We start from the raw sequence: 21,746 nt of genomic DNA on the forward strand, positions 1-21,746 counted from the left end.
TTATTTTGAAGTCAGTGTCAGACATCATATAATTTTATCATAAATATTTTAATATTTATCTCTAAATTTAAGGATACTTTAAATAAATATAGCCTCAATATAAATATCACATCTGAAAAAATACTAGTGGAGGATGTTCATAATGGGGAAGCTATACATGTATGGGGATAAGAGGTATATGGGAAATCTCTGTACCTTCCACTCAATTTTACTGTGAACTAAAACTGCTCTAAAAACTAAAGTCATTTTTTTAAAAGTAGGGAAGTTCTTATATTGTCAAAAAATTATCATTATTCAAATTATTCAAATTTCCCTAATTGTAATTCTTTTTGGTAAATTGTTCTTCCTATATCTTTTTAAATTGGGTATTATTATTTTCTTATTTGTTTGCCAAGCTCTTTATATATTCAGGATATTAACTACTTGTTATCGATTATTAACTACTTGTGATATTCATTATAAGTGATATTAATTACTTATTATTGTTATTCCTCCAGGGAAGGCAATGGAGACTTCAGGATCCTCCTCCCAGACTCAAGACCACAGTCGAGTCCACGGAGATACAGATGTAGACAGTATGTTTGCCTTCTCTGATTCTCTGGGCAAAGCCACGTGGGAGGTAGAGCCCAGCAGTGGGTAGAACAGAAGGAGACCCTGCTTACCTCATGTGCCACAATAGTTCAAGTCACAGTGGAAACCTCTAAAGAAGCAGTGATTTTACATAATATAGACACACATATGCGCTTAGTCCAGTCTGTCCTCTAGCACTTTCTAGCTGTGGGAACCCTCAGCTGCTTCCCAAGTCTCTAGGAGTCTCTGGGGGCTTGGGCTGGCACCTAGAAGGCGGGAGAGGTCCTGCATAGCCCCGGAATAGGAGATAAGAAGGTTTAGGGCTTAATCTGATCCCACCTGCCCTGAAATTTACACAGAATCCTAAATTGGCAACTACTTATATAGTCTAGTGGTCTCGGGGCAGGACAGGAGCCTTAGAAGCCCCTCTTTGGGCTCCATATTTAGAGAAAGTTCTGCCTTGGGCCTTCCTAGAACCCCTGGGGCCCCTGAGAGCCTGGGCCTTCTGCCCCTTCCATTGGCTCTAAGGGTTTGGGAAGAGTACCCAGTCCGTCCTGCGTCCCCAAGTCCAGACAGGCCCCTGAGGAGACCTTGGTGGTCTCAGGGGTGGGAGGGTGGGAAACACTCATCCTTGCCTATGTGTTCTTCCCAGGCAGAGAGACAGATTTCCACAAGCAAGACCAGGAGGCCAGGCTCCTTCCTCAAAAACAATATAAGAGAGACAAGTCATCTTCCTCCTCCTCCTCTTCCTCCTCCTCCTCCTCCTCATCATCATCATCGTCATCCTCCTCTGCCTCAGGTATAGCAAAGATTTAAATATATATATATATATAACCTTATATTATTCAGAAAGCCTTTCTGTGGGAAACCCATCCCCCATAATCTCCCGCCTCGACACTCCAAGTCTATTTTCCCACATTCCCTTCCAGAGCCCGCCTATCCGTACCCATAACTTGTACACAGTTATATATGATCGTAGGGACAGTTTTGTCCATGGTTAAAAATACTTTGCTGCCTTCTCCTTCATATTTTGCCCTGTCATTCTGCAATATCTTTGCAGCTGTTCCTCGTGCCTCCGAATCACCCCCCAAGCGGCTGCATCTCCCGTAAAGTAACACCGAGGGTCCCTAGGGGGCGCTCTGGTGCCAGAGTCAGTGCCTCTGTCAGTCCAAGCAACCTGCCGGGTTCAAATCCTTCTTTGGCCACTAACTAGCTATGTGTCTTTGGGTAAACTGCTTAACCCTGTATGCCTTGAGGTGCTGATCTCTAAGATGGGGATGGTAACAAAAGTTGTTACCTCATAAGATTCTTGGGAGGATGACATTCTGGACATGTGTGAAGTCTTAGCATCTAGCACAAAGTAAAAGCTCAAACAAGGACTGCTATTGTTAAGGCCCACCCCACCTTACCGCCAGTTGTTCACATTCATGAGCATCCTTGCTCAAAAGCTTTTGCTTTTTAATTTTTATTTATTGTTCTTTTATTTGAGGGTCATGGTACTTGATGAAATGGTTATTTACAGTTTACATGATATAGCTATTAGAAACTTTTGACCTGTAGGATTAGGTTTAAGTAAAGGAAAAGCTCACTGGTTTAAAATAGTTCTTTAAAAGACATGGGCCGGCCCCCACCTTCCCTATAGCCCCAGGTGCCCCTCATGCTGGAGTGTGTGTTCCATACCCCTTTTCTCCCATGGAGCACTGTGCTTTTGCTTTTTTAATTTTTCATACAAATCATCTCCTAAGTATTGTCTCCCCATCAGTGTTTTAGTGGGTTTAGAGAAACGAGTGTCTCTATTTGGGTCTTGATTACAAATTGTCACATTATTCTCTAATAAACAGCAGAACATTCTTTCACTTTTATTTTTTCAATTCAAAATGTAAAGCTGAATTTATAGCAGCAGCAGCAACATCATAGCTAGCATATATTGATGCTATCGATCTATGTGCCAGGTACTGTTCCAGGCACTGCAATAAATTAATTCTCACAGCGACCTATTGAGGAAGGTGCTATTATTATTACCATTTTATAGATGAGGAAACTGAGGCACAACTGACCTGCTGTAAGAGGGCTCAGTAACTAACCTGGGATTCCCTGGTGGTCTTTCTGGGACTGGGGAGCCTAAGGATTGGCTCTGGTCTACTCCTCCTCAACCAGAGCTCCTTATCTGTTGTACATTGTGGACCTGGGTCTGAGATTTTATGTGATGAAAGAAATCTCAGACCTGGGTCTGAGATTTTATGTGATGAAAGAAAACTTTTAAAAGCGCTTGCAAGTCCTAACACTCTAGCCTCATGTCCTCATGTTGCAAATGATGAGACTGAGGGTCAAGGCCACAAAATCTATGCTTATTTCAGCAGAAGAAGAGAGAGAATGGTTAGTGGGTCCAGTGGGTTTGTGTGTAGCCAGTCTCCTCATGGGACTGGAAAGGAAACCACCCCCCTTATTAAAAAGTATACAGACCCACCCACTTCAAGGTTTAGCTCTGGAAGAAGGGCTTCCAGGTGCAGGGGGACTCTTGCAGGGGGACTCTGTCCCTTTGTTTCTCCTCCCTGGTAGGAAGGGACATTCTGTTTTCTGATTCTGTTGCCCCTTAGGGGGTGCTGCTCCCACACTAATGTTGTTCCTCAAATGTGGCCATAAAGCACTTCCCTCCTGTCTCCACAGCACACGTGGGACTGGCTGTGGTTAGCAAAGCTGAACGCTAAGAGAAAGCAACAGGCAAATAAACGCAGAAGCACAGAGCCAGACTGATATTCAGGATCCTGGTGTCTGATCCACAATGACTGGCCTGTTGCTGGAACTGAGACCATGCCCATTTTTCCGGCTTAGATGGTGACCTCAAGGCCCCAAACCCGGTGTCTCACTGCAGCCCCAAGTCTTCCTCCACATGCAGGACCCTAACTGATAGTCCAGCACCCAGCACTGCTCTCCCTACATCTTTTCTTAATATATCCTGTTATTTTTTAATTAATTTTTTTTTTATTGTGAAAGATTACTCATAGGCACATTGTACAAAATGTGAAACATATAAACATATAGAAAGAAGAAAAAATCATCCTTTGTTCTGTCACCCAGAGTTAACTGCTAAACATGTACTAGTATATTTCCCCCAGACCACACTCCTCACGAAAACTAAATTCTGAGAATGAACAGCAGAACAAGGGCATTCCAGGCTCGTTTCAGTCTGAGGTTCTCCTACAGCTTGTATTTGTTCCCTGCAGAGAGCAGTGATGAGGATCAGCACCCCAGAGAAACCCGAAAACATCGGCAGAGCCAGGGGGCTGGACATCCCCACAGGGGCGGCTCACGCGGTAGGCAATAGGCCTTACCATTTCTCCTTCCCCACTCAGCTCACTGTTGAGTTTCTCACTGGGCCTCAACATGTCTGTGCGAAGATGTCCCTCGAAGCATTGTTTATAGTAAGACAACAATGGAAAACAATCTAATGTCCGAAAACTACAAAACAGGTCAATGATGCCACACTCTGTCCTGGTTAGAGCTCCCTTCTTTATGTCTCTCTGAAGTGAAAAAGAAAGATGTCAAATCATATAATCAGTTTGATCTCATAACGCACTTGTTGAAATTCACACATATGTGGCTATAAACAAGACTAAAAGGAAAAATATCCAAATGTTAATAGTGGTTATCTCTGGATAGTTAAATTATGAGTGATTTTTATTTTCATTTCTAAACTGCTCTATACTACAAATATTTTACAATGAGCATGCTTTATTTTTAACAACAGAGAGAATTTTTTTGCAAAAAAAAAAGGAAAATAAATTTCAGCTCAAGTGGATCATGGGAAGAAAAGAGCATGAGAAAAAGAGCCTGGATTAATGCCTAGTACAAGTCCTGGAACACATAAGTTGTTTAATAAATGCTGCCCATGAAGCTGGAGTTGAACTCTGGGCTCTGTTTCTGGAAATAAAGATGATTAGGATTGCAGGCCTTAGCGACAGACCTGGGTTTGAACCCTGGACTTGTCATTTCCTGACTACGTGAACTTCAGGAAATAATTTAACTTTGTAAGCTTCAGTTTCCTTATCTGTAAAATGGGGGAGGGGGGAGACTAATACCTCCTTCATAGGATTTCCATGAGGATCAAATGAAATACTAAATATAAAGTACTTCATACAGTGTTGGTACATAGTAAGCACTCAATAAATAGCAACTTTTATCATTGACTTTGAACAAGGCCCAGGTCCTCTCAAACCCCTAATTCTTTCTTAGTAAACTGAACAGGGTCACCTCTGGGTGTGTTGGGGAAGGAGGGAGTAGGACAGAATAAAGGGAAAACACTTGTAAGGCTGTCTTGCCTCTTGAAGATCACTCAGCTTACCCCCAGCACAAGAACTGTGTGGCTTCATGCAGGTGGGAGATGAAAGCTGCCCTGGGATGCTGCTCCTTGGAAGAAATGACTAATGGGGTTTGTCTCCACCCAGGTGCTGAGCACGGGAAGCCCGACTCTTTGAAGGATGAGCTTCAACTCTATGAAGGTAATTGATTGTCCAGTGACTTTGGAGAGAACAGAATTAGACAAAGGACAGGGGGCCTAGGGGTTTGTTGGGCAGAAACGAGATCATAAGTGTGTTTGTTGAGCTAAAAGTCATGGGCAGATACAGGAAATACGACAAAGTGAGTGGTTATAACATTGGCAGATGGGGATGGGAGCAAGCATTCTGCACCATGGTGAAACTGTCCTGGGTTCTCTTCTAACCTGTAACCTTGACTTGACCGGTTCCCCAACCCTTGTGGGCCTCAGCTTCCCTAACAACAAAATGAGACATGATCAGTACCTGCTCTCCTGGAATACTTGGCTGTTTAAGCCTGCAAGAGAAAATTAAGAATCTGATCTCTACAAGACTCATATTATGGAATAATTGTCTCCAAGCATCATGATTATTACAGCAAGATCGAAATACTATGGCCCTTTGCTTCATAGCGCTCTGATGAAATGGGGGAATTTATAGGAATGAACCAGTTTGCCAAAAAGCCTGAGTAATGCACATGGCCAGATAAGAAAACCTCTTTAACTTTGTTTCATCCAACATTTCCATAATCTACTTAGTGTCCTAATTCTTGATAATGACCCAAGAAAAACATCGGGAAACGTTTATGTATATTTGAAGAAATGTAAATGAAATATTTTGATGTTCTGCAGCAAGATATTACCAATGGCTGTTTCCAGGTGGTAGCAGTGTGGGTAATCTGTGTGCTTATTAGCCCTAAGGACAGAAGAGCATACTGAATGCTTATTGTCATGTGCCCAGGGTGCCCTCTTCTGGTGTCCTGGGGCTAACTTAAAAGACTAGAAGTATACAGGAGTGGGGGCTCCTGGTGGTGGTGGTTGTAGTGGAGGTGGTTACAAGGGGTCCTACTTGCCCTTGAGGCGAGGAAGGTGATGGACTAAGAGAGAGGTCACCAGAAACTAGAATAGGCACCAAGGACTAGAAGGTGAATGGGGTGTGAAGGTCTCCCCAGACCAGATTAACGGTAAGGCTGCAATGCAGGGCAGGTATATAGGACTCGGGTCACCCAGGCAAGGGGCTTGACACTCAGGGTGGGGGGTTGGGGCTCCCATGTACAACCCAGCATGGCTCCCAGGAGTTCAGGGCCTGGTGGGGCTGGGGCTTTGTGGTTAGGTGTCATCACTGGGATCTAGATAGTCATGAACAGGCATAGATTGTAAATTGGTGACCCATGTGTCCGCAGATGTGTTTTATCTAGCTCATAGAGTGTCTTTATTTTTCTTTTATTTTTCTACACACCCTTGTGTCGAGGGCTGGCTTTCAATAGATCGCAGAGAGGGAGCTGCTCTGCTGGGAACAAAGCTCACAGAGTGCTTTTAAAAATTATTATTAATACATTTCATCAATTCTACAACTCACGCTTTTTCACATTTGGACATATCTGAAATCAGAGTGCATCATTAAATTACTGGTAACTTACAATGATAGTTGGCAGTGGTTTTCCTTACATAGTAACATATAAAAAAATGTCATGTCTCACAAACTCTCTGATTTGCTAAAATACAAGAGTTGACAACCTTTTTTATAATCAAGAAGTTTGTGTAAAAACCTGGATTTCTGGCTTCTCCTGGGAAATTGCAAGACCTGTAACACTGGGCAGGCATTCCCACAGCAGTTTTAGTGGCCTGTGGGTGGTAACTGCTCCTTTAGATGGAATAGGAGCCCTCCAGCTTGTTCCAGTCCCCACTTGACCCACTCAGATCAAATGGAAAGTCTCTGAGTGAGGGAATTATCCCAGAGGGTAATGGATCTGTGATCACTGATTTTCCTTCTGCTCAGGTGTCCCTGGGGAGGTGGTGCCTTCTGGAGAATCAGGTGAGTACCCAGTTTGGAGAGAGAGTTTGTCAGTGCTGATGTTGAATGAGGTCTGGGCATCACCAGCTGTTATCAGGGTTCATGCCTGTGAGATGGGGACTCCACGTCCCGTTGAGAGCCTGGGGCTCTGACCTGGGCTCAGCAAGCAGGCAGGGCTGGCTGTGGCATGAGGCAGGGAGTCGGTGGAGATTAGAAAGGGGATCCGGGAAAGAAGCAGAGATTATAACCTGCTATGGAGAGACAGAAAGAGCTCCTGGGGACTGGGCAATTTGACAGGAGATTTTTCATAGGTCACCTATGGCCTCCCCCAGTGTGCAAACAGCTGTTAAGGACCCAGGCTGACCTGGGGACTAATGCTGAGTTTCTAATTTCCAGGAATCCGAAGGAGAGGCTCAGACCCAGCAAGTGGTAAATACTGAAGCTGCAAGAGAGGAGAGCTGAAGGCGGCCTGAATTCCAGGGGGGTGGGATAGGATCATAGCCATCCTGGGAGGGTGGGTCTGTCCCAGCAAGGATGCTATCACCAGACAGAGTGTCACTGTGATTCAGGAAGGGGACTTCCAACCTCAGGGGAAATGGAACAGAGCACAGACTCAGGCCTGTAGAGGGAGGAGGGGGCCAGTGGGGGTCCCAAAGACAGCCATCCCCACCTTCACAGCTTGGCCCTGATGGGTCTTGCAGGAGATGTCCTCTCACTCAGGAAAAAGAACCCAGGACAGCTATTCTCAGTGAGACAGGGAAGAGAAAATCCCACCTGCCATCCTGTGTCAAAGTTAAACACTAATTTCTTGTCCCTAAGGAGAAATGGAGGCCTCTCAGTTAAGAAGACTGAATATAAAGAAAGATGGTAAGGAAATTAATGTTCCAAAGCTGCTTCTACTTCTCTTGTCCAGATTTCTATGGGTAGAAAGTTAGCTGGTGGCCTAGAACAATAGTAATCATAGCCCATCCCTGTCGTATGCCCTGAAGTTTGCAAAGTACCCAGCTTAAAATCACCTCCAGAAGGTGATACAATGATTTCCATTTTGCAGATATGGAAACTGAGGCTCAAGAATAAGGAGTGGTCTCATAATTAGTGAGTGGAATGACTTGAGCTTGCACCCTGGTCTTAAGCTCTTTCTTCTGTACGTGGAGTTACTAGGATGATAAATGCCCTCCAGGCCTTGTGGGCAGGATAGGGAGCTAGACATGGCTGGGCTGAGGAAGCTGAGTTCGGGTTAGTCTAGACTAGAGAATGGGCGATGAGAACCAGAGGGACCTCCTCCACTCCGGGCCTGGAATTTGTGGGAGCTTCATGGAGGAGAAGGGTGGAAGGGGAAACCATGGTTTTTGATTAAATAAATAGCAGTTGTTCTAGAAACATTTTAATTGTTGTAAAAGCCTACCTCCAGGGGGTGGGCACCTGGTCCTTGCCCCCTACTCTGCCTCTGTCCAGAGAGATGGCCAGTGCATGCTGTTTAATTTTCCTGGGCTAGAAAACAAGCCTTGTTAGACTAAAACTGGGATTCTCAAAGTGCAGACCATGTCTGAGTTGCTTCAGGACAGGCACTATACCCCAAAGTGAAAAGGTGAGTCCCCTCTCCACTCTCTTTTAGAGCATGGTCACAGTTTGGGGACCCCATGCCTCTAATGCTGCTGTGACCCTTGCTCATGGCCCTTCAGACACAGAGAGCAGTCTCTCCCTGTGTGCAGAGCCTTCCGCAGGCAACTGGCCAGCTAGAACTTCATCACCTTGCTTTGTATGCCGGGAGTGTGTGTGTGTGCACGTGTGTGTGTGTGTCCCACACTCAGCAAAATCTGGCAACTGGGGCATTTTGAACTGTCTGTTCAAAGAACTGTTCTACAAAACGAAGTATTACCATTGGCCTTATGCGTATTCCAACATTATTTATGAAACAATAACTGTAGTTCTTATAAATGAAAACTACTGCTGTTTTGCTATTTAGAGCAGCAAAGCTTTTAAGTATATTTGGTAACACTTATGTTTAAGTTTAAGATGCCCCTGACTTTCTGAATGAAATTTAGTTTATTTTTTAAGTTGAGATATGATTGACATACAACATTATATTAGTTTCAAATGTACAACATAATGATTCAATCTTTGTATACATTGTGATGTGGTCACCACAATAAGTCTAGTTGACATCTGTCGCCATACATAGTTACAAATTCGCGTGTGTGTGATGGGAGAAGTTTTCATTAAGACAGGGGGATCCTCGCTTTCCATTTACTGCCAGAACATAAGTTTTTCTTTTAATGTAAATCTATTTAGCTGAAAAAGGAATCTGTTTAAAGAGAAATCTTAAGTAAATATTAGAGTACAGATGGTCCTTGGATTAGCATGAAATTGTGAAGATGGGAAGCAGTGGTACATAGAAAGAGCAAAAACCACAAAGGTGATGTGTGAATGGCTGAAATTTGAGAAAAACCAGACAAGAATGATCCTCCAGGTCCCTCCAGGCTCAAACAAAACCCTGGAGTCCTTCTCCTGTCCTATCTCTTCAGCCTCCAAAACTTCTAGTTCCTAACAGCCCCTCCACTCACCTGGTTGAGCCAACCTGTCACTATTCTGGGCCCGGGCCTTGGTCTTACCTCCTTCCCTTGTGTCATGCTGTCCCCCCCAAGCAGCATGTGCATGTACACACACGTCCTTCCCGCTCATTCAAGTCCCACTGCCTTGGCAATCTTTAAGGTTCAGCTCAAACTCTCTTTCGCCCACGAAGCCCTCCTGGACTGCCCCAGCCCCAGCCATGGTGACCCCTGAATTTTTATGACATCTTAACAACTGCATAATATTTCACAGTGTGGTTACATTATTATGTACTTATTCCCCACTGGATAGACATTTTTCTGATTTTTTAAGCCATCCTACCCATCCAGTCCTCTATTTCATCTTGCATTTTGTTGATCTCTCTCTCTCTCAAACACTTATATTTTTTAAATATTCTTAAGAAAACGGAAAATAAGAAAGAATTTCTCTGTTAAGAACTCATTTTTTGTTTCTGAAAGAAAAGAGTCCACTTCACCCCAGGTTTTCACACCTCTGAAGAGAGCTAAGCCTCATGCTTTCTTAAACCTTAAGTCCATTTCTGCGTAATGTACTTTTTTTCCCCTAAAGGGTAAACTGATTTCAGAGCCAAGAAAGTCCTAGAAATGCTCGTTTTAATTTCTACCCAGGAAAACAAAACCAGAAATACCCTTTTCCTCTTCCATTCATTTGCCTTCAAAATGCCCCTTGCCAGCTGTGGTATGAAGTATCACAATGCCTTTTACCATTTACAAAGCACTTTCCCACACAAGATCCCCATCCATCCTCTCAGTGGCATTGAGATTGCTCTCCTCAATGTATCAGTGAGAACACTAAGGTTCAGAAGGGTCAGGACACTTGTCCAAAACTTCACAGCACATCGGTGGCTAAACTGGACTAAACTAAGACACATTCCTGGCAGCTTCAACACCCACTCAGGAAGCCTGCCTCATTCCCGGGAACAGTCTCTAAATTGTCCTTTTTTTCCTTTTTCTTTCTTTCTTCTTGGAAATCTTTATTTACATCTCTTCTAATCACAGCCCCTTGAGTGGGTCAAAACCCCTGTGTCCTCCCCCTTGATGACTCACACAGTGCCTGGCAAAGCGCAGGGGGGCCTCTTTCACAGACTGCCCCTGAATTCCTGCCCCAGGCAGAGGCCCAGCCTCTCCACTCCTGTCTCTACCTCTGTTTAACTACATTCTGTTAAGAGCATTCCACACTTGCAGTTCCACTTCTGGGCACCGGGCCCACAGAATGCACCGAGGTTCATGTACAGTGATGTTTGGTACAACATCAGTAATAACAACAAACATCTGATGTCAATAAATTCATCCATGAGGGACTAGTTAAAAAAACTAGGATAACTTTCTACCATGGAACACTATACAGCCATCAAAAAGTGCAGGGCAGATCTATATATGCTCTGAAATGGAAAGATGGCCCTGATCTAGCAACGAGAGGGACAAAGCAAATTATAGAGTAGCAAGTGTACAAATTGGTCCTGCTTTTGTTTTTGAAAATATGCATGTGCCTAAATGTACCTGGAAAAGTTTTGCCAATCACCACTCAATTTTAAGGAGTGGGATTAGGGAGGAAGAACGGGGCAATGTGAAGCTTTTAAACTTGATGCATTTGCATTTTTTTTACAATTACCTTTAACATTCATTCCACAAATAAAGTATCGGCGGCAGCTCTGCATGCCCGATGATGCTTCAGTCCACGGGCAAAATCTCCACCCACCGCCCTACTGAGGGAGACGGAGAATAAACACAGAGATGGAAATATAACCAGTTGAGTGGTGATCAGTGTTAGAAAAATAATAAAGTGAGATAAAGGCTGGAAAGGGTGGGGTTTGGCGCGCTGTTTTAGTTGGGCTGGTCAGGAGAAGCATCTCTGAATAAAAGCTCCGTTTCAGCAGAACAGGCATACTTTTAGTAATTAGACAAGGAGGGAGAAAGAAGTAAAAAGTGAATTCCCCACCTCCTCTGCCTTCACAGACGAGTTTTTCCACTTTGTCATCCTCTGCTTTGCAATCGGGGCCTTGCTGGTGTGTTATCACTATTACGCAGGTGAGTGGGGGCTGGGGAGCAGGGGCTGGGCGCGGGGCTTCAGGCCCACAGCCTAACCACTCGCTCCCTGGCTGTCCTTGCAGACTGGTTCATGTCCCTTGGGGTTGGCCTGCTCACCTTCGCCTCCCTGGAGACTGTTGGCATCTACTTCGGTCTGGGTAAGCACCCCCCACACACACACCCCACCCACGCTCAGAGGTTGGTGGCTGGACCAGCCACTGATGCTTGCCAAGGGCCAGAAAGCCATGACCTAAACACTTTTTAAAGATTTCCTTATGCTCCTGTTTTCTTCCTGACCACGTTCAAGGTCAACGGGAGGTCTTTGGCAAAACTCTGTGGAAAAAATGGGCAGCTCTGTAAAAATGCAACAAAAACAGCTGAAAGTGGCAAACAAACAGAATTAGGCAGATACTGAAAACAAGTTAGTTCATGGGGTTGGGTGCTGCATTCTCCGTTTCCTGGCGCTGTTTTGCTGTTCGTGGCTGTTGTTTTAAATAACAGCTCTAGTACTATTATCTAAGCTTAACCTGCTGCCTGAAATTCCACCATTAGAGCCTTGTTTGTGTGGGTTAAGCCGTGGTCCAAGTGTGGGCGGGAGGAGGTCTGACCCCGGATCCCTTGAGGAGGCACAAAGCTCAGTCACCTTTCTCTTTTTGCCTGGCCAGTGTACCGGATCCACAGCGTCCTGCAAGGCTTCATCCCCCTCTTTCAGAAGCTCAGGCTGATAGGTAACTTTTACATTCTTCCTAAATTCACTTTCTCTCGCGATCAGGATCTTCTCTTGCCAGTGAGGCTTAGCATATAGAAAAGAGCACAGGACCTGGAGTTGGGGCCTGGGTTCAATTCCTGACTCTTCCAATTTACCAGTTCTGGGGCCCTCGAGCGTCTTTTAGCCTCAGTTTCCTCAACTGAAAAATGGGTGTAATAACACCTACTGCACCAAGGATGTTGTGAAAATCATGTGAGGAATGGGTGCAGAAGTCCCTAAGTGTGACACACAGTAGAAAAGAGAAGGGAATCTGGGTGTTCTGTCATAGAACTTTACATTTCCCTAAACTCTATCTTCTCCATGATTTTATTTGCCTGATAGCACTGGGGGTGGAGGTGGGCTTTACTTATTTTGCACTTGTCTGATGAAACTGAGGCTCAGAGAGGTAAAGTGACTTGCCCAGGGTCACACAGCTAGAGTGGTTGGACTGAGCTGAAGGAGATCCTCTTTTATGACCAGCAGCTCTGTACCTACCACTAAGTCTCAAAACTCAGAGACCAGGGGGCTGTGTGTCTCTGGGCTGGGGATTTCCATTTCCTTTAAGACATTTAATTCATAACGGGGAAATTGGTTGCAATGGCTGTGGATCATTGAGACCCGTGGCTTCTGGGGTAAGTAGATTATTCCAGCTGTGAGGGGTTTTTAAGCATCTGGGGTGATGGTGGGAATGAGGCCTGGCTGCCTTCAGAATCTCATGCCATCCTTTGGGCTTTTCCTCCCAGGGTTCAGGAAGACTGACTGAGGCCAGTGCCAGGCGGGCAACCAGGCCAAGCAAGCCCCAGTGTGACCACCATGGCATCCCCTGAGCACAGAGCGACGTTCTGGGAGACACGCAGGCAGGCCAGGCTAAAGCAATAAATAGAGCCCTTTTCCTTCCGTGTGGTCCGAACGTTGGCACTAGACCTGGCAGTGGTACCATTTGGGCAGCGCTGGCATGCAATCCAGCTGCCAGGATGGAAGGCAGAGGGAGGGTGCGGGAACTGAGCACTTCGTGGTTCCTGGATCAGCAGGAAGATTCTGGGACATCACTGCTGTCAGGAGGCAGTAGGATTGGGCCCTGCAAGCTGTAATCCGTCTGGACTCCTGGTTTCTCTCAAATCCCCAGGCTATTCTGGAGTGCTCTCAGTTCCTACACAGCCATCCCAGGACAGACATATAGTCCACTGTCCTGAGACAGGGAACCACCGTGTCAGGTCCACTGGGTGAACCTGATGTGGGTGAGACATGGAAGACTAAACCACAGCATCTGGGCTCCATCACCCGATGCCAGCCTTGCGGCCCCGGACTCCATCAAGCTTCAAATAAAGGTTTTCTTCCTTGTACTAAAAAGGTCCATGAATATTCCTTTAGGTTTCCTGAGTGCAAGAATACATATGGGGACTTCTTCGGCCCCATCTATCACAATAAAGGATAAAAGGGAATAAATATAAAGTAAAGCCTCTCATTTTAGGTCCAAGACTTCAACTGCATGGGTTTGGAATGGGAGACAGGGTTTTGCAAACATTTTTATGAAAAAGATCTGGGGACTGTTAGGTACTCTCAGCTCAACAAATATTATGAAAGTGAGATAAGAGCACAAGACAAAGTCCATTGTAAACTTTGGTTGAATTAATGGAGGTACAGAGTCTGGATTGAAGGCAGTGATAGTAGGTCCTCCTTTACACAGCCAGGCCACACCAAAATCATATGTTCAGTTCTAGACTCATAGATGAAGAACAACAGTGACAAACTGAGAACACACAGAAGAGACCAGAGTGGGAATATAAAGAATGATCAGAGAAACAAGAACTCTTCAGCTTGCATAAGAGAAAAGCGGGAGCCGTCATGGAGCTCACAGACTCTGGAAGACACTTTCCCAGGTGGTTATGATGTTCTCGGTACACTCACACACATTATCTAGTTTAGTTCTCACAGCGGCCTTGAGATGTGTGAATCATCCCCATTCTGCAGCTGGAAAAACAGAGGCTCCAAGAGGTTTCAAAACTTGCTCAAGTTCCCACAGGAAATAAGTTGTCAGAGCTGCCAGTTTTTCCCAGTCATTCCCAGACTTTGGGACTCTCAGTTATAGAATATTCTTTAAAAGTGAGAGAAAGAGGGCTGTCTGCTCTTTACTGTGCCAATTGAGAACAATAAAAACAACACAAAACATCAACTCTCAGCACCATTTTATTAAAGAAAGGACGCTTTTACATCAGAAGCAGGGAAATGATCATCAGAAACAAAATGGGATTTAAAGTGAATAAACTAAGCTTTATGAGAATCTAACCATGAGTCCTCTTTCCTCAAATCACTGTGGTCTGGTTTAAAATGTGTCTTTTGGAAACCACGAGACTAGAAAATTTACATTCTCTTGTTTCTGGGATTTTCCAGCTCAGCTCGCACCCCTCAAGTGATGAAAGCCTCACTACCTCCCAAAGCAACTCCTAGTACAAGAATTTTCTACCCTTGTTCCAAGATACCTCCGTCAATGAAGCTTAGGGCATTCTTTCAGAAAAACAGTGACCTAAGAGTAGGGAACATTCTTGATAGTCACAGCTGTATTGTCTCAAACTCAGCTCTCAGCTTGGCCTTGACATCCATGCCTGTGACACAGTCCTCCAACTGTGTTCCTCTTCTTCAAGATTGTTTTGGTTGTCCTGGGTCCCTGCATTTTCATACAAGCTTTAGGATCCGCTTATCAACTTCTGCGAAGAAGCTAATGGGAATGTTGATGGGATTGCATCTTTTACAGTTTCATTAGGAAAAAAATTGTCCCAAATCTCAGCACCCCAAATCAATCACAGTTAATATGTTGGTTGTTTTCTCTGAGTCTTTTTAGTGCGTGAGTCCATTTATTTTTATTTTGGGCCCTTTTTTCTTCCACCTAGAATAAGTATCCTTCCACTACTACATACTCTCCATAAGCATCATTCCCAGCCGCTCTGTATTTCATGCTTTACATAATAATCCTTCTATATTTAAGAAGTAATATAAGTCACTAACGTTGTTCAGTACTTCTCACATGCTGGGTGTGGAGCTAAGCACTTTGCACACATCATGTCATTTAATTCTCGTTGAAACCCTGTGAAGTAGTATCTGTCATGATCCCCATGTTACAGAGGAGAAAACTAAGACAAGAATTGTTAGTTTCTGAGGTTTTGCTTTCAAGCAATTGTGTGTCACTTACTTTCATCTAAAGGGAGCCTGGAGTGCACAGATCAGATATTTATCAAATGCCTTCTATAAATAGAAGGCAAAGGGTCATTATAGAAATATGAACTTGCTGACTTAAGGACAGTGTGGTTAGCCCTCCCTGTCCCAGCCTCAGTTCCCCATCTGTACAGTGGAGAGTCACAATAGTGCCTACCTCACAGTGCTGTAGAGAGGATTAATGAGATAATCCTCTAATACAGTCTCTGGCACATAGTAGATGCTACGTAAGCAGGAGTTACTAGATTAGAGCAGAGGCACACATCAGGTGCCTTACTATCGAGGAGGGAAAGTCAGCCAGATGTAGAATAATGAGGAGTGGGGGTCAGGGGACCAGGAGAACTGAAGTCTGACCAAAGAGGGCTGCTGCTATCCAGTGTTGCCAGGCAGGAGCACCAGCCAGAGTTAGCCAGGAAAACAGAGCCATACTAGGTATTTTAACAGAAAGATCTAATATAGGGGATGCATTCAATAGGTACAGGAGGACTGAAAAGGCAAAAGGGGCCCACTGAGGTATCATAGAGCCACACAGAGGAAAGCAGTTACCACTTAGGGCTGGGGGAACAAAAGAAAGAGGTTAGAACCAAGAACAGGGCCCTGCAGAACTGGGATCCAGACCTCTGAGGAGGGGGAACTGCCTGTGGGTGCTGGTGTCCCTGAGAGGGGGCCTGATGAGGCTGGTGCTAGGAGTGTAGGACCGGTTGTGTCAGACCTTCAATTTCTCAAAAGAAGTATTAAACCCAGATACTTTTATGTTGGCAACTAATTTTCTAAAATTTCAAATTATACTGTAGAGAACAGTATAGTGGTTCTTCAAAAAATTAAAAATAGAATTACATATGATCCAGCAAGCCTACCTTTGGATATAGACCTTGAAGAACTGAAAGCAGGAATTCAAAGAAATGTTTGCACACCTGTGTTCATAACAGCGTGATTCACAAAGGCCAAAACATGAAAGCAACCCAAGTGTCCACTGATGAATGAATAGATAAACGATATGTGGTCTATATACACAATGGAATATTATTCCACCTTAAAAAGAGAGAAAACTCTGACACATGCTACCACATGGATGAACCTGGAGGACATTATGCTAAATAAAATAAGCCAATCATAAAAGGATAAATACTGTATGATTCCACTTATATGAGGTCCCTAGAGCAGATTCCTAGAAAACAAAATAGAATGGTGGTTGCTAGGGGCTGGGGGGAGAAGGGAATGGAGAGTTCATGTTTAATGGGTACAAAATTTTAGTTGGGATGAAAAAGTTCTGGAGATGGATGGTGGTGATGTTTGTACAACAATGTGAAAGTGCTTAATACCATTGAACTGGAGACTTAAGAACAGTTAAGATGGTATATTTTACGTTATGTGTATTTTACCACATTTAAAAATATATTTCAGCTTACATGTGGAATCTAAAGAACTTAATAAACTGATGAACAGAATAGATTCAATGACATGGAAGCATAGATCAGACTGACGAATGTCAGAGGGATGGAGGAGGGTGGGTGGGTGGAGGGAGAGAGAGTAACCAAAGAATTTATATGCATATATGCACAACCCAAGGAGACAGACAATGGTGGGGAGAGGAACAGGGGAGGGGGATGGGACGGGGTGGAACGGCTCATTGGGGAGAAAAAGGGACATCTGTAATATTTTAAACAACAATAAAATTAAATATATATATATATATATATTTCAGCCCTGGCCGGTGTGGCTCAGTGGATAGAGCATCTGCCCAAGCACCAAAGTGTCAAAAGTTCGAGTCCTGGTCAAGGGCATGTACCTGGGTTGCAGGGTTGATCCTCAGCCCTGGTCTGGAAGCATTTGGGAGGCAACCAACTCCCAATCTCTCCCTCCCTCCCTTCCTCCCTCCCTCTCTCTCTCTCTCTCTCTCTGTTTCTCTCTCTCCCTCCCCTTCCCCCCCCCCTTCTACTTTCTCTTAAAAGATCAATGGAAAAAATATCCTCCACTGAGGATTAAGCAAAGAAATAACTAACTTTCAGATTATTTGTGGTCAAACAAAACTGGATGCGGCCTGCAGGCCCTCAGCTTAGGGTGCAAGGGGGGCTCTCTGTAGTGTTAAGTTGAGATGGGTGCTGAAGGAGATGCAGAGAAGGGTAGAGAAAACCGGAGCAAAAAAAAAAAAGGACTCAACCTTTTCTGTTCCACTTTCCAATTTTTGGCAGCCTGACTGCATTGCGGGGACATGAATTCAATCCCAGTTCTGCTGCTGGTAATCTTGGCCTCTCTGGGCCCCAGTTGTCAGAGAAGGGGTTTAAGTGGGTCATGTTGTCGGAGCCCCTTGTGCCCTGGGAGAGAGCCCCACCCTCTCCAGATCTCAGCAGAGGGTCCATCTCCCGTGGGGCCCTGGCCCCCAGCACTGCCCTTGGACCCTGTCACTGCTTCTCTGCCCAGCTAGAGCTCAAGGTCAGTGCCAGCCTGGGTCTGGTTACACCTCAGATGTCAAGTGGATTCCTGGACCTGTTGGAGCCCCAGTCCAACATGTGCACTAAAAATAAAGTGTTGAATCCTGAGCCCAGGAAGGCAGAGTGGCAAAGTGCAGGGGGGAGGTGGAAAGGGTTTGACTTGGGGGGGGAGGCTTTTATCTCTGAATTCTCTGGACTCTGTGCACTGGATTTCTGCTTCAATCAGAGTGGACATTGGACAGGGGTATGAGAGTATTTTGAGACCATACAAAGCCAGCTTGCGCTAAGAGGAAAGGCAAGAAGCCTGAGAAGACTGTGCCAGTTGCTTGCCCCGTTCTCTTGACACAGCCCCAGGAATCCTCTTGTCTACTCCGGGGTACCTCATCCTGGACCAGAGACAGAGCCGGACTATGCTGCTGACTGACCCTGGGAAGCTGGGGAAAGCATTTGACATTGAGCTAGGCTTTGATGGGGGGGGGGGGATGGAGGAAGGGCTTTCCAGGTAGAGGGCACAGCATAGGCAAAGGCCTGGAAGAAGCAAAGAGGATACATGTCAACGGAGCAACAGGCAGCCAGTCCAGTGTGGCTGAGGCATAGAAGTTGCACCTATGAGTGAGGCTTAATGGGAAATGGAGCACAAAGGGTAAATTGTCCCCTCTCCTCCAGCAGAACCTTGAGACCTGGGATATGGAGCTGGATCTTTAGCCTGAAGACACTTGGGAGCCATGGAAGGTGTTTAAGCAGAGGAATAGCATAGTGAGATGGCGTTTTAGAAAGATGACTCTGGTAGCCTGGTGGGGCTGTGAGGGCATGAAAATGAGATTCACTGACCTCTAACTACAAGGGACTGTAACTGACCAAGGGCTGCTGGGCTCTGTTTTTGCCTTGAGGCCATGCTTCCCATGGGATGCTCCTAGTCAGTGACAACACTAAGGCAGGCCCATTCCTGGGAGACACAGGACTCCCCAGCACCTGCCTCACCTTCCTTAGACAACCTGGCAGACTAGATATTTCCACCCAACCTTCCTTCCCTTTCTTCTCCACCTGGGGCTAGACTTATGTCACAGCTTGATGGCAGCATTATTCACAATAGTTAAAATGTGGAGAAGACCCAAGCGTCCATCAACTAATGAATGAATGAATAAACAAAATGTGCTCTATCCATACAATGGAATATTATTCAGCCATAAAAAGAATGAAATTCTGACACATGCTACAACAGAGATGAAACTTAATTAAGGACATTATGCTAAGTGAAATAAACCAGTTGTAAGAGGACACATATTGTATGATTCCACTTATATGAAATTCTAGAATAAGCAAATTCATAGAGACAGAATGTATAATAGAAGTTATCAGGGGCTGGGGGAAAGGTGGGATGGAGAGTTATTGCTTAATGGGTGCAGAGTTCTGTTTGGAGTGATAAGAAAGTTCTGGAAATGGATAATGGTAATGATTATAAGATATTGTGAATTTACATAATGTCATTGAACTATATACTTAAAAATGATGAAATGGTAAATTTTATGTTATGTATTTTACCACAATAAAAAAAAAGTTTAAAAAACAAAACCTGGAGAGAACTCATGGACATGGACGACAGTGTGGTGATTATGAGGGTGGGGTGGGGAGTTGGACATGGAAGAAGGCAGAGAAGGGATAAATGGTGATGGAAAAAATAAAACAAAACAAAGCAAAACCTGTACCCAATGGATTTTGGAAGGGTTGACCCCACCTCTAGTTCTAGGGGTAGGTTATGATGGTCATTCAGCATATTTCAGTCACTGATTCAGGGAGGAGTATGTAACAGTTATCCACGCCGCCTCCCCAATCTTTTCTTCCCATTTTCCTTTTTAGGTCTCTCAGCAGCATTTGTAAACCAACTAATTTAATCCAAGCTCAGAACTCAATAGAACCCACAGTCACCAAATGACTAGTCTTTCCAGATGGGCCCCAACCATCTCTCCCCTTCTTGTATGCATGCCCTGTTTCTACCATCAGGGGGTGGAGTCCATGGCCTTGCCCACCCCCCCAATCTCAGATGGAATTGTGACTTGCCTTGACCAATGAAATGTCACAGAAGTGGCATGTGACTGTCCCTTCATTAAGAGGCCTGGCAGCTTTTGCTTTTCCTGCTGGAATTCAGCACCCACATAAGAAATCTGACCATCCTAAGCTCCCGAACTATGAGAAAGCCCAAGCTAGGGGAAGCCAAGTAGAGAGAGGTCTGGACAGCCCTCAAGTTTTTCAGGCATCCCAGCTGAGGCACCAAAAACATGTGAGTGAAAAAGTATCTTGGACTTTCCAGCCCCTACAGACACCACATGAAGCAGAAAAACCGCCCAGCTGAACTCAGACCATATTGACAAATGATGAAAAATAATAAACAGTTGTGGTTTTAAGCCACCAACCTTTGTGATGGTTTGTTATACTGCAACAAATAATTGAAACAGAGATTTTTGCTGAGCATATTAAGGTTCTCCAGAGAAAGAGAACCAATAGGAGATATATAAAGGGATTTATTATAATTAACTAGATTATGTGATTATGGAGGTCCGAAGTTGGCAAGCTGGAGACCCAGGAGAGCTGGTGATGTAGTTCCAGCTTGAGTTTGAAGACCTAAGAACCAGGAGAACAGGTCAAGAGGGAGTAAAGCAGAGATGTCCTGGTCCCAGGAGGCAAATTTAAGGGGTATTTAAGGTTTCAAAAAGCAAAGTAAGTGCTGGTTTGGAATGGTTTAGAATTCCTGTGTGTAGCTGTATGTAACTTGCTCGTCTGATGCTGCACAGCAGCGGTTCTCTAAGTGTGGTCCTGGAACCATCCTCCTCCTCCTTTAGGAACCTGTTTAAAAGGGAAAGGCTTGGGCCCCGCCCCAGACCCACTGAATCAGAAACTCTGGGGGGTGGAACCCAAAGTCTGCATGTGTGATTTTTAAACAGCTTTATGGAGATATAATTCACATGTCATTTATTCATCCATTTAAAGTGTACGATTCAATGTTTTTATTATTTTATTATTATTTTTAAATATATCTTTATTGATTTCAGAGAGAGGAAAGGGAGAGATAGAAACATCAATGATGAAAGAGTCATTGATCGGCTGCCTCCTGCACACCCCCGAGTGGGGATCAAGCCTGCAACCCGGGCATGTGCCCTGACCGGGAATCAAACCGAGATACCCTGAATCCTAGGTTGATGCTCGACCCCTCAGCCACGCCCTGCCAGGCCAATTCAACGTTTTTAGTATACAGAATTGTGCAACAATGATCACAATTTAATATAGAACATTTTTATCACCCCCCAAAGAAGCCCCCAGTAGCCGTCACTCTCCATTTCCCTTTCCTTTAGGCCCTGCAACCATTGATCGACTGTCTGTCTCTGTGAATTTGCCTATTCTAGATATTTCCTATAAATGAAAGTATACAATATGTAGCCTTTTGTGTCTGGCTTCTTTCACTTAACATATTTTCAAGGTTCATCTATGTTGTAGCGTGTGTCAGTACTTCTTTCCTTTTTATGGCAGAATAATAGATTGTGTAGATAGATCACATTTTGTTTTCCATTCATCTGCTGATGGAACACTGGGTTGTTTCTACTTTTTGACTATAATGAGTAGTGCTGTCGTGAACATTCACGAACAAGTTTTTGTGTGGACACCAAGCCCCCAAGGTGATTCCGAAGCACGCTTAAATTTGAGAAACACTGCTGTAGAGTATTCTACTGGATAAATACATCACAATTTATTTATCCCTTCTCTCACTGATAAACAGCTTGGTTGTTTCCAGTGTTTTGTCATTACGACAATGATGTAATGAGTACTATTGTGTGCATGTACTTCCTGGTGC

At 44.5% G+C, this 21,746-nt stretch overlaps 1 protein-coding gene across 2 annotated transcripts; it reads left to right on the top strand.

Moving 5' to 3' along the window:
- Window positions 1–497: 497 nt before the first annotated feature.
- Window positions 498–13,036, top strand: TMEM40 (transmembrane protein 40). Of its 2 annotated transcripts, XM_016209966.2 has the most exons (11): window positions 498–575; window positions 1,223–1,369; window positions 3,795–3,884; window positions 5,016–5,069; window positions 6,882–6,917; window positions 7,293–7,325; window positions 7,716–7,763; window positions 11,441–11,512; window positions 11,596–11,670; window positions 12,178–12,240; window positions 13,004–13,036. In XM_016209966.2, exons 1-11 carry the CDS (start codon window positions 506–508, stop codon window positions 13,021–13,023), a joined length of 708 nt encoding a protein of 235 aa, XP_016065452.2. In that variant the 5' UTR covers window positions 498–505; the 3' UTR covers window positions 13,024–13,036. The 2 variants fall into 2 exon arrangements, with proteins under 2 accessions (XP_016065452.2, XP_087680757.1); XM_087824631.1 differs by lacking the exon at window positions 3,795–3,884 and having other exon boundaries at window positions 504–575.
- The last annotated feature ends 8,710 nt before the right edge of the window (window positions 13,037–21,746 follow it).

This window comes from Miniopterus natalensis, chromosome 15 (assembly GCF_054644295.1).
Source record: "Miniopterus natalensis isolate mMinNat1 chromosome 15, mMinNat1.hap1, whole genome shotgun sequence".
NCBI classification, from domain to species: domain Eukaryota; kingdom Metazoa; phylum Chordata; class Mammalia; order Chiroptera; family Miniopteridae; genus Miniopterus; species Miniopterus natalensis.